Genomic DNA, 17978 nt, shown 5'->3' on the forward strand with positions numbered 1-17978 from the left:
AACGAATTATTAAATTTTAAATTTTAAACAACGTTCAAATTACTGAATAGAGTTTTTTCAGATCTTTTGAGCTTTTGTAAAACAAATAATTTGAATTTTCAAATATATAGATATAGATTTGTGGGACCGATCATTATTTTTTTTTCTATTTTTTAAGCTTTCTTTAAAAAATTTTAAAATTTAAAATTTAAATTATTAAGTTTTTTAAAACATATAAATTTAGATTTGTGGGACTGATGGTTGTTTCTCGGTTTTATGAGCTTTTCTTACAAAATAAAATTTTAATTTTATTAAAATATTCATTTCAATAAATTCAGTACATTCATTCACATCCCAACATCTGTGAACTATGGTCATATGTGCCAACTTCTGTTTAATTATATTCGCACGAATGATTTAAAATTCTGAATCTCGTGCCCTTTTATTAATTATTTATGATATCTCTTTTATTGTGCTATGTTTTGGGCCTCTTTGTGACTGGAAAAAAAAAATTCTGATCTCCAGCTTCTATACTCATCGAATACAAAGAGTAAACGCAGGGCAATATGGGATGCAAAGATGCAGGTGAAGGAGTTTGCTCCGCTCTCCTTATAATATCAAGTAATGAGTGCAATTTAGTCTTGTATTCGTAGCTCATAGCTTTGAGTTTTGTATTGGGGGATAATGTATCAGATCTCGGACTTGATATGGTCCCAATATGCGGTCCTTGAACCAGGTCTTGTACCGCATTTGATGTTCATGTTCCTGCCGAGGACCATATCTCAAGGACGGGCTAGTTCTTTTGCTGGAGAAGAACCTCAGTGTGGAGAATGTGAATCTCTTATATTACATCCATCACATGGTTCGATACATCCATTCCTGAACAAGTAGGTGAGCTTGCTTTGCAAGTTGCAACGGCGGTACAAATCAAAGACGTCCCATTCACGAATGATAACTTGAACCATTGAATATCTACATCTATATATTGTATTGTTCGCGCAGTTAAGATAGAGCTTGTCCCGACGGAGGCAGGTTGGATATTGAAAGAGGGGATCCATAGATTTGGATGAGGAAGAAATGCACAAAGGAATAATAATGGATGAAGCCGAGGAAGATCTTGCCAGAGTAATGAGCCTAAACCGCATAATGTATAGTTCCATCTATCGATGTTATTAAGTATAACAAAAGCAACATGTTCGAACTCGCTATGACTAGAACAAGATGTAAATGCATATATCGACCTCTAAATATTTATTTTTTAGTATACTCAACCATGTATAAATCGAGGCCAGATAATTCATGTCCTAATCGAACCAACTATCGAAAATACCATATGTATCGCGGCTAGCGGATCAGTGTCTGGTAACATTTTTCCTGCAAGTTTATAAACAACGGGTTGCTCGGATTGGATTACGAAATGTAAAAAGAAAACTCTTAGCCGGGCACTGGTCTCGACGGAGTTTTCTCGACAAAGTGGAGGAGGGGACAGGACATGATTTCTAGAGAGAGACTTTAGAGAGAGAGAGAGAGAGAGAGTATGTGCGTTAAAAATCGGGACTTTCGTTCCACATTTTTCCCGTCGGTGACGTCTCCGATTTGCTGAGTGGAGATGGGAAGAGAACCTCCCCGCGGCGCCTCGAACAAGCTGAAGGTCAGGAGAATCGATTCGCTCCAGACTGGGACCGGCGTGGATGACGTCAAGCTCTTCATCTCCTCCGACAGAAAGTCGAGCTTCGAGAGGAGCTACTACAATCGGGAAGTCCTCAATGGCAGGCGACTCGACCTGTCCGACTTCGGCAAGTCCGACATCCCGGCCATGATCGACGCAATGGGGTGGACGCCCATCGCATGCATGGACCACCCGATCTATCCCCGGCTCGTGAGGCTCTTCTACTGCAACTTGGAGTTCGACAGGGACCGACCGTCGATCACCTCACTCGTCAACGGCAAGTCGATTCACCTCACCTGTGATTCTCTCAGCGCGATGCTCGGCATCCCGAACCAGGGCGTCAAGTACTACAAGACCGGTACTTGGGGGAGCGACGACTGCTATTTATTGGATGCTCTGAGGTTGGTGTGCGGCGATGATCGGATCACGACCTGTTCCCGGCCCCACTACCGCTCCCTGCCGGCCCGGAGCCGTCTCTTGCACAACATGGTGATTAGCATGTTGCTGCCAAGAGGAAGCAGCCGGGAACGGGTCTCGAGGATGGACTTGTTCTTGCTCAAGAAGATCCTGTGTGGGGAGAGGGCGAACCTTCCCTACATGATCATCCGTCACATGATAAATTCGGTTGACAACAGGTACTTGCCCTTCGGGATGCTATTGACCAAAGTGTTCGGCGCATGCGGTGTCGATATAACCAAGAACGAGTTTCATGAGACTCTGAAGAGGAAAGAAGTCTACAACTCACACACCATTCTTAGGATGGGATATGTCCCAACAGATGCGGGTCAGAAATCGAAGGGAGCACCGGGAGAAGACGAGGAGGAACAGGGAGATGAGGAGGAAGAGGAGGCGCCTGCAGCCATGGAAGAAGACGAGGGGAAGCGGGCATCTATGGATGACGAGGAAGAGGAAAAGCTGACTTCAGTAGCGGATGCAGCGCGGGGAGATATATCGCTCGATGGGCCTAGAGGCAGCAGCAGCAGTGAGGCTGATAACGTTACCGAGTCTCTGAGTAAGCTGGCTGCTCGGGTTGATATGGTGGCATCATCACTCGAGAACCTCCGGTTCCAACAGGAGCAAGGATTGGCAAGCCTGACTGCAAAGCTGGACGGATTGATGATCTTCCTGAATCACCACTTTTGCCCTTATCCTCCGCCGCCGCCTCCCTTCACCGGCTAAACTAGTAAGCAGCTGTGTTCATGCATGTAGGTATGATAGCCCATATGAGCTATGTGTTTTTTGAATGTAAGCTAAGTTTTGATATGCTAGAGTAGTAGTAACTTTTGCTGCTTTGCATCTGAAGCCTCTAACTTAATGCAGATTATTCGTAGTAAGGGATGTTCAGTTTCGATCTCTTCCTCTCTTTGAGCTTTGAGTATGATCTGATAAATGGTGCAAATATTCAGGGAGTTTATTCGAAATGGCTGTTTATATAACAAAGAATGACAAGTATAACACTATTCGGGTACAATTATTCACATCCAATCATCGTTCATATTCTTGAATATCTTCCACAGAAATAATATGGGTCAATATACATAGCGCAAGTATTCGGAAGTTCATTCAAAGCGCATATAAATGGTGGAGACTAACCATCACTTTCTTCAGCTATTGTTTCTGCTTTCCAAACAATATCCTTCAGCCCTGCCGAGAGCATCTTGTAGAACTGCAGAATATGACCCAAAATTTACAAACTTAACTGATCGCTAGGGAAATGCTGCACATCTTAGTTTCATAGACATATATCAAGATTTTTTAGTGTAATTAGATTAATTCAGTCGCGGCCATGTAGAACTCCAAGAAGAGATTAGAACAGTCATCACTAATATTTTTACCTTGTGAAACTCCAAGGTATCTCCTCCCGACTTGCGAACCTCGACCATGTAAAGTGAAGGTGCCATCTCAAAAATCTGAAACATATGCACGTAGAACTAATTAGACAAGAATTAAAATAAGCTATAGTTTCACAAGCAGTGGTAATATTCTATCAGTGATTCTGTGCAAGCGTTTCAGTTCAACTTGGAAATGAGGAGGCATAATAGTACCTCTGTCGCAACAGCTAAATGACCCTTCCTTCCATTTGTCTCTGCCAGCAGCTTTATCTGCAGTTGGCAATAAGAATGAGAACCCATCAACATTTCGGGAAACTGATTGTTCATTGATCAATATCTTCCCTCTAAAAGAATGATCCCATCTCTTAAGCTCACTTGCACCTAACTACAGAAAAACTAGGTTGTAATACATTAGATCAGATAGTACCTTGAAATTATTTTTCTTGACATCAAAACCCATTGGCGTAGCAGCTTCCTCGATCTTTGCAAGTATCTGATCAACTGAGCATTTAGAAGTGAACCTCGTTTCTCTTTTGATAATTCCCTATGATACCAAATCACAAGAATCAACTCTCTTATATTGTATATCCATGAACAATGCCATAAGATAGCATCTAATCATCATAATTATTAACATATGAAATGCAGAGTGATCATTAAACTACTTGAACTTCACATTTTAAAGAGATGTAGCACACAAGATCCTGTTTAGGTGAGAAAATATGAGTCCCTGCTTGCTACTCACAAATAGTCAATCGGCTATATAAAATGAGTTATTCTTGACTCCTCATTTGGACCATTCATTTCCTTGTCAAATGTTAGTTACACACTTCATTTAATGCAGAAAGTGTAAAGGAACATACCATTTGTTTTTCAAAAAGTGTATTGAGGTTAAGTCCCTGGGATTTAGAGATCAGCTCAAAAGCATTCATAGTCACGGGAGTAATAGAACCGTATTCCTGCCTTTCCATCACAAGGTTTTGAGGTTCCTAAAATTGACCACACTGATCAGTTCCCCACCGCCAATGTTAGAAATAAACTGGATGAAGATTGCTAATTCATTGGAAATTCGGCACAGGCGGCTCATCTTACCCCTGACTCAGTAAATATGGCATCAACATCATCGAGACTGATGTCAGATGGTTGAAAACTTGGAGGCTTATACCCTTTTTTAAACCACTCATCCTCAATGACCTCTGCTATTGAAACACGCTGTTGCAAGGAATCAGGACATAGTTTAGTAGAAGGTATAAGAATAGAAGTGCCATGTCCAGTAAAAAATTTGGGAGGCCAATATTCTTTAAACTAGGAACAATTAAATATCAGAGCAAAAGGAATCATATACTTTGACGGGATTAGGCTCCAAAATTTTTTTGATGAGCTTCCTTAAGCTGGAGGAGAACCATGGAGGACATGAGAAGTCCGCTCTAAAAATCTAGATCAACAAAGAAAACTTCAATTATCAAGCTGCCATGTTACCACTGATCATGGCAGATCACAAAACCACACCTTATAAAGCAGACATGCCTATTGAATCACTGATATTAAGTTCCTCCTCAACCAAACCGCTATATAAGAACTCACTAAAAGATACATTTACACCCAATACCTGGAAGTATAAAGTTTTTTTGCTTATCTTACTTGAATCAATGATTCTAGGGCCAGCAACCTTTGATGAGAAAAAATTACAAAATCGGATTGCCAAAATTGTGCCTTGTCATTAAAAAATGTATAATGGAAACTGAAGTTCAGCTCCATAAAATTCTACTAAATATGATGAGATTTCTTACTAATTGGACTCAGTTCACCCAGCATAACAGAAACTACTGGAAGATGGAAATACAAATTTACCTTTTTGTATAGTGCCATGAGGTTGGCTTCTTCAAATGGCAAGTAACCAGCCATTAGGACAAAAAGGATTACCCCACATGACCATAAATCTGCCTTTGCTCCATCATACCCTTTGTCATTAATCACCTGGAAAATGTACAATCCACACTTCAATAAGCTGGAGAAACTGGCGTTAGCAGCAGATTCTGGTATACCTCAGGAGCAACATAATTTGGTGTCCCGCAAGTTGTATGGAGCAATCCATCTTCCTACATCGAAAGAAACATAACGAGTTCATTCTTTAAAATAATTGAGACAAAAAGCGATGGTATTTAATGGCACTGGAGAGTGAGGGAATAATGCTTTTTTATTCCCCATGCGTTGGCATTGGCAATCATGTCCTGAGGGGCTAAGAAACACCTTCGTACTCACCCGAACTTGCTGAGCTAGGGCACTCAATCCAAAATCCGAGACTTTCAGGACTCCATTCGCATCGAGCAATAAATTCTCTGGCTGTGATATTGAAAGAACAATTCGATGTTGACCATGACCTTAAAGATCAGTCGGATATCTGACAGGTGCGTCCAATTTTGAAGTTCTTGGAGTAGAAATGTGTACCTTAAGGTCTCTATGGAAAGCCCCTCTGCTGTGGCAGTAATCAACAGCATTGATAAGCTGTTGGAAATACTTTCTAGCTTCATCTTCTTTTAACCTCCCTTTACTTGCCTGGATCAACAAAGATTAAACAAAGGCTCAAAACTTCAAAAGCACAAAATGATTCTTAGGGGCTATTCCACTTTTTTTTTTCCCAAAATTATCAGTGCAAACAGTAAAGACGCTAATGGTTATCTTACAATTTTGTCAAAAAGCTCACCGCCCGTGACAAGCTCCAAAACGATATATATCTTCGTCTTACTAGCCATCACCTGTGCCATGTAAAACTCTTACCTTGAACGCGTAAATGAAGAATATATGAATTCAGGTAGAATGACAATGACGAAGGAAAAAGGAACTCGAATAAACTGTATGTTGCGAAAATCACAGGATCTTTGCTGCATTATTACATTGCTTTGGAGAAAAAACCAGATGCTCTGCTGTCTAACCTCATACATGCGGATGACATTTGGATGTCTAATCAACTTCATTGTCGAAATCTCACGTTTTATCTGATACAAGGGACGACCAAGTCAATTGAACATAGATTTTGAAGCAAGCATCTCATAGTGCAGTAGATGGGAGTAATTACAACAGAAATAACAATCCTCTCATAACATCAAATAAGTTGCATCCGAATGATAACAAATGGGTACTACTTTATGCAATAAAGTAGGACTAGAGAGAGACTTTTAGATAACAATAATGTTCCTTTCTGCCAGGATCCTAATTCTGCCAACACATCTAAGAAGGAACCGCAGAACATCATTGCTCCTTTCTACATTAATAATTCACCTAGTCATCCACAACCTCCGGGGGGTGCTCTTGCCGATTAACCACGCAGAAATACATGCTATACATACTAAGTTCGGCGCGATAAATGATTGGTAGTCTGTTAAAACGATACGATATATACAGATACGACCGATTACCTGAGCGATCATTTTATGCTTGAGAATCTTATCCTTCTCGAGGATCTTGATGGCAACGCTCTCTCCGGTTTCGGCGTTCCTTGCTAACTTCACCTTCGCAAACGTTCCTTCTCCGAGCGTCCTCCCGAGCTCGTACTTCCCCACACGCGTTCTCCCGCTGGTGCTCGCTCGGGACGCCATTTCCCCTTCCCTCCCAGCAGAACTCTCGTTCAACCGTATCGCCTAGAATTCCAGCTTCAGCTCCAGAAGATGGATCAGGATCTCTTCTTCTAACATAGCTATCATGCCTGACGGGTCAAACAATCTCTCTCTAACAACATTGCTCGTCGAAATTTGGCAGTCAAGTCGATTCGACGACGAAATCTTCCGATTGCGATACTTACAGAAGCTCTTGAAGGAGGAGGGAGGAGGAAGCTCAAGGTGAGGTTGCGGGAGAGAAATGCGACGGCGGAGCCGACTGAACCAGACATGGACGGACCCGATCAATCCATCAGTCGGAATCAAATCAATCGGGACGAAGCATCGCCGAGAATGAGTTGACAACGACGAAAGAATGAAAATAAGGCAATTAGCGTCAGAGGTGGGAAAATTTCTATGGAAAAAAATAATAATAATTAAATTAATAAAAATAATAAAAGGAAATATAAGTCAACGCGGGTTTGTCTTTTTTCTTTTTGTTAATATTAACAATTATGAAGTATTTATTAGTAAATAAAAATGTAGATATATTTACTTTTTAGATTGTTAAGATATATTGTTGTTTACCCCAAAAAAAGAAGAAATTGTTAAGATGATGGCAACATTTATTAGAATCAGCATGGTAGTTAGTTTTACTATAAGGAATTTTAAAATTTTCAGGTATTGCTATATCATTTTTTATTGTGATTGTTCACATTTTGATAGACCAATTCTCTTATTAATAATATTTTAACTATTAGCTTAAATTTTTAAGAATAATATTTAATAATTTCTAGTTATAAGTTAGAGTACTTAGTTAAATAATTTTATTAATAACTTTACTACTAATCAACTTATATAATATGCATCGCATATTTAAACTTATCAATAACTTTAATATATGATATATTTAAGTTATTGATAAGTTTAGAAGTTAGATAAAATTTTATTTTTACCTTTTTTTTTTATAAAACAATGTTTAGTGATGACATCCTAATTTTTTTAAGTTTATTTCTTATTTTATATATTACCATAAGTTCATAATGTCTCGTGACAATCCTTTTCAATATGATCATAAGTTAATAAAATTAGCAGCCTATGGTAACTTTTTTTAGAAATTCTACAATAAGCAAAATTAAATATATAATAAATAAAAAGTTCTTCATTAGTACGCTTTAACTGTTAAACACGTATGTGTGTATACTTAAATCGTAACAATTATAGAATAAGAGTAAAAAACTTACGTACAATATATATTTGAAGTTATTTAAGCCACGAGTTACTATGTAGAATATTCATTACTGTTGAAGTAGAAAAGTTACAAAATCTTTTTATATGAAACATTGTCTATAAAAAAAATAAAAATTCTTATATCGTTGCATATAATAAATTAAATATTTATATTGATAAATTTATTGTATGTTAAATGGATAAATTCGACTTGTATTTATATAGATATATGATGATTAGTCCTAAGTTTGCCATTTTATGCTGTTCAATTATGGATACAATTTTATATACTTCGGTAGCTTTCAGACGAGGGTGGTTGTCGTACGAGGAATGATTGTTGGGATTGATTATCCAGTTGGTCCCACCAAATACAAAACTCAAGGGGAATCTGACTAGAGATAATAGAATTATAATTAATCTATGCTTGGGCTGGGCTAGGGGGAACAAGTCTGGGCCGGCCTGGGGAAATCCGGGCCCGGCCTTTGCCACCTGGACCGGCCCATGATTTGACCGATCCGGGAACTCCAGGTGGAGAAATGGGGCCCACGCAATTTGCTGACTTGTCCCCTCTCAGTTCAAGAAATTATATAATGGAGAAAATCGAGTCACGATTGATGAATAAATTGAAGACGACCTTTTATTTTCATGCTTATTGTTGGCGAAGTTGATGATAGAGGATAAAAATTGGAATAAAGATTTTTAAGTTAATTTACTCTCATGAAATTTAACTGTTCTCGTATTTTCAATTTTACTATTTTGATGTTATATGAAAAATTATATGTTTTGTTCTCATTTTTACTATCAAAATTATATGTAAGAAACTTCGAACAAAAAACAAAAATAGGTAAGAAATAATAAACAAGGGAAAAGAAAAGGAAAATAGAGGTTTTTTTTTTTTAAAGGTGTAAGATCAATTCCCAACTGACAAAAATAAATAATTAGAAATGAATTGGTAACTTACATAATATTAAAAGAAATTTAAGAATATATTTAAAAGGTTTAAAACAAAAAGAGAAACCGTTCTTTTGGTCTGGAAGCTCCATTTTGTAATTTGTATTGGCCCTCTTAACTGCATCTTCTGCTTTCTCTCTTCTTCATCTTGGCTTGGCCCCTCACTCCCTCTCTCTCTCTATCTGCGTTTGTTGCAGGAGGAGGAGGAGGGTTTTCCAAGTAATTGAAGGCGTCTTCTCTCCCACTCTACCGTCCCTCTTGCTTATCTGAGATCGAGGCTCCGAAGAATGCCGGTGTTGGCATGTGGAAGATTGTAGGGTTTCGCTTGCCGTCTCCTGATTGCTTCTCTCTTAGCTTGCTGCTGGATTGCGACATTGGCTGATTTCTCGGGTAATGCTCTGATTCAGAGCTTGGATTCGAGGTATTGATCAAATCCGTTCCTTTGATCCGTCATAGGGACGCTTATGAGCGGTTTTGGTTGGTAGTGTGCTGAGTCGGGTCTTTGTGGAGAGATGAGGAGGCTGAAGTTTGAGCCTGCCAATGGGAGGAGGCTCAGATTGCCTCATTTCCTGCTGCTACTCGCTGCATTGTACTTGATTTTCATTACGGTGAAGTTCCCTAGCTTTTTAGAGATGGCAGCCTCTCTGAGCGGTGATGAAACTAGTCTTAGATCACCAGTGGAGGAAGGTGAAGATGTTGAGTTGAGCAAACCATTCTTAGGTTCTGTCTACGATGATACATTTCATCGGAAACTAGAGGATAACCCCGACCAAGATGCCTTGTCGATGCCCGAGAAGGAATCAGTTGCTGAGGAGGAAACTAATGAATCTAGGCCTAAGGTGCTTCAGCCGCGATACGGTCGTATAATGGAAGAGATGATGAGGCGACGAAATAGGACTGTTGATCAATCCGTCCTCCAGAGAATGGCCGACGAGGCTTGGAGTTTGGGTCAGAAAGCATGGGAAGATGCGCAGAAGTTTGATCTCAAAGAGCCTGCCAAGAGTTCCATCATTGAGGGGACACCGGCTTCGTGCCCTTCCTGGGTTTCTCTGGAGGGGGAAGAATTAACCCGTGGGGAAAGGCTCATGTTTCTTCCCTGTGGGCTTGCTGCGGGATCTTCCATTACTGTGGTGGGGACACCTCGTAATGCTCATCAGGAATATGTGCCACAGCTTGCAAAGTTGAGGGGCGGTAATGCCATGGTCATGGTCTCACAGTTCATGGTTGAGTTGCAAGGTTTAAAGGTAGTGGATGGTGAGGAGCCACCAAGAATTTTGCACTTGAACCCACGATTGAGAGGCGATTGGAGCCATCGGCCTGTTATTGAGCACAACACTTGTTACAGGATGCAATGGGGAACAGCCCAGAGGTGTGATGGTTTACGATCCAAGAGCAATGAAGAGTTGCTTGGTAAGATTTTTGTTTCTGTCAGTAACTGTAAAATGATGGCTGGAAACATGCTTCATCTTGAGACTTCATGCTCCGGGTTTGTTGCTTCTTGGGTACTCTTAAGCCATTGGCTTTTGGTTCAAATTTTAGTGAACAAATGGAAAAAGAATGACATGACTTTGCAGAAGATAAATGCACAAGGATGTTTTCTCTTCTGTTATTGACTGCAGGCAACATCATCCTACTGATATAAATAAAGCACTGTCATATTAGAGATACATGTTTTGTTATTTAAAAAAGATTTCCGTTTGAGGGCAAATGACTTTTGTTGGAGCTCTGTGCTTCCACAAGGTGGAATATTTTTGCTGCGCGTCCCAGATTAAGGCAGATACTTGCCTTCTTAAACTCTTGCAAATTTCATTATAAGACAACCTTAGGCTTATTTTCTCTGTAACCCATATGCTTGGCAGTTGATGGCTATGTCAGATGTGAAAAGTGGATGCGGAGTGATATTGTAGATGCAAAAGAGTCCAAGACCACATCGTGGTTCAAGCGATTCATAGGACGTGAACAGAAGCCAGAAGTTACTTGGCCTTACCCTTTTGTGGAGGGCAGACTGTTTATTTTGACGCTTCGTGCAGGCGTTGATGGTTACCACATTAATGTTGGTGGCCGACACATTTCTTCATTTCCTTACAGGACGGTATGTACTATTTTGAAGATTGACTAATTCTCTTATGAAATTGATTTGGTATAGATGTTTTCTCACTGTTATCTTTATAACCTACCTGAAGGGATTCACACTTGAAGATGCAACTGGACTAGCAATAATGGGAGATGTGGATGTTCATTCGATTTATGCTACTTCTCTTCCCACTTCTCATCCAAGTTTCTCACCTCATCGAGTGCTGGAAATGTCTGAGAAGTGGAAAGCTCATCCATTGCCTAGACAACCTGTTAAGCTTTTTGTCGGGGTTCTATCAGCAACAAATCACTTTGCCGAACGGATGGCAATTAGAAAAACATGGATGCAGTCATCACCAATAAAAACCTCCAATGTGGTTGTCCGCTTTTTTGTTGCATTGGTATGTAAGATGCTGCATTGCTCGTTTGAGCATCCTTTGTCATATAGATTATAATAAACTGAGAATCTGTTAGTCCGTCTTCAGGGTCCGCTGTTGAGTTTTGTGAATAAATTAGAATCAAGATAATTATCTAGTTGCAGTCCATTTGATGTTTCTAGTTAATGATAAAATGAATTTACAGAATCCAAGGAAGGAGGTCAATGCAATGCTGAAGAAGGAGGCTTCTTATTTTGGTGATGTTATAATCTTGCCTTTCATGGATCGGTATGAACTGGTGGTTCTCAAAACAATAGCTATCTGTGAGTTTGGGGTAAGCTTATCTTTTCTACACGTACCCTTGATATAACATATATATATATATATATATATTCTCTGACCTATATTGTAAGACGGATGTTTGATTCATTTGCAGGTTAAGAATGTGACGGCAGCATACGTAATGAAATGTGACGATGACACATTCGTTCGGGTGGATGCAGTCTTAAAAGAAATTGATGGCATCTCCTCCAGAAAATCGCTTTACATGGGCAATCTTAATCTCTTGCATCGCCCGCTCAGACATGGGAAATGGGCTGTTACTTATGAGGTATGGGAGCTTGAAGGCCCTTAATTGAATGTTAATACGCCATTAAGTCCAAATGCTTCATCAGATTCATCATTAGGCCAATTAATTAAAAATTAAAAAGAAACTATTATTGGTGTGAACTATGAAGATGCACAAAGATCTCTTCGATGTTGCTCTGTATTGGTGTTTAATCAAGCAAGCTGAGCTGTGCAGTGCTAAACTTAAGCTCGAGTTGACTCTTAAGAGCTAATGCTTGATATTCAGCTTGAGCTTGATCTGATATCTTCTACTAGGCACAAGCTTGGTTTGGTGGGAACTCATACTTAACATGCTTAAGGTTTGACTTGGTCTGATTCAGTTTATTTTTACGATGCCAAATGAGGCCTAGCTCAAGCAGAGCTGGAGAACCTGGATGGTTTCGATATTTTAACTATATAGAATGTTTTATTGGTATAATCTGAAAATGTCTAATGTAGCACATTCTTACTTATGCTGAAGAAGCCATATTATCAAAACCCCAGTAGCTTTAGCTTTCTTCGTTTGCACCCTCATTCTTCTGGCTGACTGGTGTTCATATTATTCCTCGTTAACATGAACCATCTCTTATCAAAATGGCAGGAGTGGCCAGAAGAAATATATCCTCCTTACGCGAATGGACCGGGATATATCATTTCAAGCGATATCATGAAGTTTATTGTATCTCAACACAGTAACCGAACCCTTAGGGTGAGTTTAAATATCTTCGACATCTTTCCCTTCCTGATTGCAATTGCATTACTCTCTTGAATGGTGCTAATGATCGAGCAAACCGCACAGCTGTTCAAGATGGAGGACGTGAGCATGGGAATATGGGTGGAGCAGTTTAACAGCTCCTCGGCAGTTCAGTACTCACACAACTGGAAGTTTTGCCAGTACGGGTGTATGGAAGACTACTACACAGCACATTATCAGTCGCCTAGGCAAATGCTATGCCTCTGGGACAAGTTGTCTCGAGGTCAAGCCCATTGCTGCAATTTCAGATGACAGTATCGCTTCTCTTCTTAAACCGCTCAAGCAATTTCCTCGTCAGCTGCCTCGAGCAATTTTCTCTCGCGGGCCTCCCATCGCTAGTTCAGTTTTTACAGGTTTTCTTGGTTTCACCAGATTGGTGATGTCTCTGTAACAATATGGTCTGTATATTGGAAAATCAAATTGTTCCGAAGGAGACTCTTGCCCTATGAAAATTTTGCATCGTACTAGCACATGTTTGATAGAAAGATCCGTGCTATCTTGTTCGACCCGAGTTAGGGGGTGCCCTGCCTATGGAATCATGTTGTGAACAATTTTCCCTTGCCATTTCCAATACTGAAAAAATGTATAAATTAAAGTGAAAAGGCTGATCAAGATAACGTGACGAGGAGGTTTCTTCTGAACTATAATAGTTTCACTGCATAAAGGTCGATCAAATAATATGGCTCTTAAATTTAGAATAAATCACGTGGAATTAAATAATTAGAAGAAAAGGTGAACTAACGATTCTTGGAGGGGAGAGAGCCCTTCCCGATTTTGTTTGTCTCATCATGATAGCATATGCTTTAATTAATAGTATATACATTTTAAAATTTTCATCTTCTAATCCTGCTTAATTGTATATGTATGTTTTAATATATAATGTTTGCAGTGTGTAACGTGTCATAACCATATATCAAGTCATGTGTTGTATCTATTGGGCTCTCTTGGGCCAGGTCTGAACAATTAGGGGGCCCTATCATGGAGACCCATCAATTCTTTTCAGACTGAACATGGATGGGGACCAAAGGGTACGTAGAACAATTTACGTAGTTAATTTTCTTTATCACGGAATTATCTGCATGAATTATTTGCGTTCCCTTCCTTTCAAATTCAAGGCAATCTGTTTTCCAGAAAAATAAATTATGGACTCGTAGGTGTATTTATTTCAACTTAAATAAATAAGTGTTTAAGAGTTAATTACAAATTAGTTACAAGAGAAAATAAATGTAAGAAAGAGAGAAAGATGAGAGATAATGATCAAAACTATTTATTCATTAAGCAAAAAACATCTGAATGAAATGAGTAGAAAATTTGGACTTAATGAAATAAGTCATTCTTCACTTATTGGTGTGCTATTTTATCTTTCACAAAACTTTTCTCATCATTATTCATTCCTCCATTCTTCTTATATATTTCTTCCATTAACTAATTAAGTGCTTAATTTATCAAACACCACCTTAATGTTGGCGGTCTGTATTTCTCTTTTGTGCCGTAATTAACATTTTCGTTCTTTAGATACTAGAGTAGCTACTCAATTAATATAACGAATGGAAAACTTAGAGAATATAGAAAGAAAAAGAATGGAACAATAATAGAGAATATCCACTAATAACTAGACAAACAATAATAAGAAATCATCGGACATACTGGCGTTAAGCCAAGCCGATCATTAGACAACAACAGTTCTAGAAAATAATCTACGAAATCCCCACCTGGAAGATCAACACGGGAAGTCAGGTGTGTTTAATTTTTAATTTTTTTTAATTCTATTCAACTCAATTTTACTTATCTTTAATTCAACAATACAATTATTTTTTTTCTTTTTTTAAATTTTTTTAACCATTCAATTCAATTTTTAATATTAAATTTTATCAACTATTCATTATTTTTTTTCATAATTCAACAACACAATCATTACTTACTCTCAACTATTCCTTACTTTTTCACATTTTTTCTCATAATTCAACAATACAATCATTACAAACCAATTAAAATCAAAACTCAACTTAACTCCACTCAAAAACCAAACGCATGGTAATAGATTGAGGGAGGAGGAAGAGGACAACGAACGCGTACAGATAATATATATATATATATATATATAAAAGTAAAAATAACAGAGCATTGCCTCCGGGAGTTTCAGGCAACCGCGGCATTCCCAGCCGCACCCTGGTCATCCTCGTCGTTGTTGTTGTTTCTCCCGCTGCTCTTTTTCTTCTTCTTCTTGTCCTTTGGGGGCTTGGGGTGCTGCTTGTCCTTATGCTTGCCGAGATCTGCCTTGGTCTCGATCGGACTCGCACTCCATGCAGATCTATTTGGCATGGTAGTGGATTGCCTTTTGATGGTTGGTCACATCTATGGGAGCTTTCAGCTTTCTCCCACAAATGTTTCAATAGCAGTTATAGTCACGTCTACTGTGGTTACCGGCCATCTTAAGGTTAATTAAGAACTATGGATCCACGCTGGGAGAGTTTTATCCATTAGTAAGCCAACTCGACTTGATTGGATTAGTCATGGCCCAATTAGGTTTCCGGATATTATGGTTCATACTTTAAAGAGAGAGAGATGATCGAGTATGAGGAGTGCAAAGAGAACCAATGGAAGAGTTGGTATTTATAGACAATACATGTAGAAGGATGCATTGTGTTATGGAAGAGATTAAGCTTCCAGCCGTTCCTTCCTTCCACAGAGAAAGAGATTAATCCCACACACAGTGCCCGTCTCTTTCCCCATTCCTTTTATGTTGTTGGATATATGTGTATGATCAGAGAGAGCTGAGCTCTGATGATAATATACAACATCTAAAGGAAAGGGGAGAGAGACATGGATGATCTCTCCTGCATGCCCTGCGATCGATCGATCCATCACAATACTATTTCTGGAGATGATTAAAGCAGAGTGTTGGTTTTGGACTTTGGAGATGGGAAAGGGAGAGGGAGAGAGAGCATTGGTGTTGGTGGGAGAACAGAACACAGAAGGGACAAAGGGACAAGCATTGCATTGGTGGGAGAAAGCATTGCATTGGTGGGAGAACACAAACTTAATTATAGATAGATAGATAGATAGCTCATCACCTCTGGTCAAATATTGCAATTACTGTTTCCTCTGTTGCATGCGGGGTTCGTTCGTTGGAAAGATTAAATGCCCCTTGGAAACATATATTAATTATATACACCTTCTCTTTTTTTCTTCTTCATTTTTATTTTTATTAGTGTATCACGTGCATTAAATGTGTTTGTTTTGCTATTAAAGTATCTCATATTTTAAATTAAATTAATATGTTATTCATACATATCATTAAACGTACGGTGTAAATTTTATTGGTTTGATATGTGTTCAGAATTCTCTGACAATAAAAAATACTTCTATTCGGTCGACCATGATGCGCACACCTAGAATGTAAAATAAAGTTCATAGGCTAATAAAAAATTTAATCCTTTAAGGCTGGTACATTATTTTGTAAAAAAATTTCAACAGCATTATGCACATTTAATCCTTTCCATAAGAGAAACTAATGATTGACACATAAATTTAGCAATTATATATTCATAAAAAAAAAATTAAATTAAAATCGCTACCTCTAGCAGAGGACTTCCTTCCCAAAAGTGGTCGGCATGTGGAGCTCTTCTGCATCCTAAATACGCACATTGACGAGACTCTGAAAAGTATTACCACTCTTTGACTTGTCTATGTTCGTTCATTGTACTCAAAATGTACTTTTCAAAATAAAATTATACTTTTTAAACTGTTAGATTGAAAAGAAAATTTTAATTGCATGCCTCTGCAAGTCTACCACTAATCAACAGCTCTCAAACTTCTTAATTTTCCACCCTCTACTGCGAGAGAAACCTCCTCATGATCTTTTTCCCCACCATTTTCTTCCTCAGTCATTTCAACATCATTATTAATTTCGACCTTACTAGTTTCAGTGACATGCGCTGCTTTTGTTTCAGCATTATAGTCTCATTAATCATCCTATTACAGTCCAGTGTCATGGAAAGGAACAAGCAAAACAAATAAAAAAAGTAGATTGCGCAGCAGCCAAATATAAACTATTCCAACAGCCAGGTCGTATGTATGAACAGCCAAATTAAAATATATCCAAACTAATCCCTAAGACACAGTCAATTCTTAAGCTTGGGCATTCTTAAAAGAAAAAAACAGTGAGGATACCACTAAAAGAAGGGCAATAAAAATACAGACTCATAGGACATGAATTCTTAGGGGGCGTTTGCTTTCAGAGTTAAATTTGACTTGGGAAACGTGTGTTTTTGTTGTGTAATGAGTAGAGTTAAAATCAAAATCATGATTCTAAAATCTGATCATGAAACCAAATAGGCCCTTATGTACTCACAACATCTCTTCGTATCATCTCAATTTCTTCTGGAGTTTTTGCAGAGAATTTTTCCTCATAATACCTTTTTTTTTCCACCCTGGTTCCCCCAAATTTATCTTATAAAAGCAAAAAAATAAAAATAAAAATGTAAGAGTCAGCTTTCTACCACATGAATATTTTGTTATGTAGCAGAATATAACCAAAAAATAAAGGGTTTAATAAATAAAAGATATAAAACACTTAAATCATGATACAATATATTTATATCAGACTTTCAAGCATCACAGAGGATGTCCTATGCATGGAGACAAACTTTATCTTTCCACTGGATTTTCTGAGTTGAAAACATCTTTTTTTTTTTCACGGAAGAACTCCTTAGGTTATATTTTCAGGTCCTCCTTAAAATCAATTGTCATCCACCTGAAAAAGGCAAAGGAAGTAACCTTATAACCATAGAAGGTATCGGATGTGAATTTGAAAATATTCATACTAGGCTTGCAACAATAAATGCACATCTCACAATCTACCAAATCCTAAGTGCATAAAGAGCAAATATAACTGATTGAAGCAGATTTCTC

General features: G+C 38.4%; 2 protein-coding genes across 6 annotated transcripts; one reads left to right on the forward strand and one right to left on the reverse strand.

The window, feature by feature from the left end:
- Window positions 1-3058: 3058 nt before the first annotated feature.
- On the reverse strand, window positions 3059-7459 carry LOC116208202 (CBL-interacting serine/threonine-protein kinase 23-like). 5 transcript variants are annotated; one of them, XM_031541534.1, is made up of 15 exons: window positions 7280-7459; window positions 6897-7183; window positions 6375-6476; window positions 6165-6236; window positions 5929-6036; window positions 5743-5823; window positions 5526-5579; window positions 5332-5457; window positions 4826-4915; window positions 4573-4692; window positions 4344-4469; window positions 3908-4024; window positions 3694-3750; window positions 3484-3558; window positions 3059-3314 (listed from the first exon to the last, which is right to left on the reverse strand). In XM_031541534.1, exons 2-15 carry the CDS (start codon window positions 7074-7076, stop codon window positions 3237-3239), a joined length of 1386 nt encoding a protein of 461 aa, XP_031397394.1. In that variant the 5' UTR covers window positions 7077-7183; window positions 7280-7459; the 3' UTR covers window positions 3059-3236. The 5 variants fall into 5 exon arrangements, with proteins under 5 accessions (XP_031397394.1, XP_031397409.1, XP_031397384.1 ...); XM_031541549.1 differs by having other exon boundaries at window positions 6414-6476; window positions 7280-7458; XM_031541524.1 differs by having other exon boundaries at window positions 6897-7459.
- Window positions 7460-9343: 1884 nt separating this feature from the next.
- Window positions 9344-13575, forward strand: LOC116208177 (hydroxyproline O-galactosyltransferase GALT2). Its single transcript, XM_031541467.1, has 7 exons — window positions 9344-10664; window positions 11114-11346; window positions 11438-11728; window positions 11910-12038; window positions 12141-12314; window positions 12912-13019; window positions 13110-13575. Exons 1-7 carry the CDS (start codon window positions 9767-9769, stop codon window positions 13314-13316), a joined length of 2040 nt encoding a protein of 679 aa, XP_031397327.1. The 5' UTR covers window positions 9344-9766; the 3' UTR covers window positions 13317-13575.
- Window positions 13576-17978: the final 4403 nt, after the last annotated feature.

Source organism: Punica granatum, chromosome 1 (assembly GCF_007655135.1).
Source record: "Punica granatum isolate Tunisia-2019 chromosome 1, ASM765513v2, whole genome shotgun sequence".
NCBI classification, from domain to species: Eukaryota; Viridiplantae; Streptophyta; class Magnoliopsida; order Myrtales; family Lythraceae; genus Punica; species Punica granatum.

Coding starts and splice junctions, on each gene's coding strand:
- LOC116208202 (XM_031541534.1), bottom strand. CDS start 7,076: ATGGCGTCCCGAGCGAGCACCAGCGGGAGAACGCGTGTGGGGAAGTAC. Junction 6,237..6,374: donor GGTTTTTTCTCCAAAGCAAT/GTAATAATGCAG, acceptor TACATGGCACAG/GTGATGGCTAGTAAGACGAA. Junction 4,693..4,825: donor TGGAGCCTAATCCCGTCAAA/GTATATGATTCC, acceptor TCCTTGCAACAG/CGTGTTTCAATAGCAGAGGT.
- LOC116208177 (XM_031541467.1), top strand. CDS start 9,767: ATGAGGAGGCTGAAGTTTGAGCCTGCCAATGGGAGGAGGCTCAGATTG. Junction 10,665..11,113: donor GAGCAATGAAGAGTTGCTTG/GTAAGATTTTTG, acceptor TATGCTTGGCAG/TTGATGGCTATGTCAGATGT. Junction 11,729..11,909: donor TCCGCTTTTTTGTTGCATTG/GTATGTAAGATG, acceptor ATGAATTTACAG/AATCCAAGGAAGGAGGTCAA.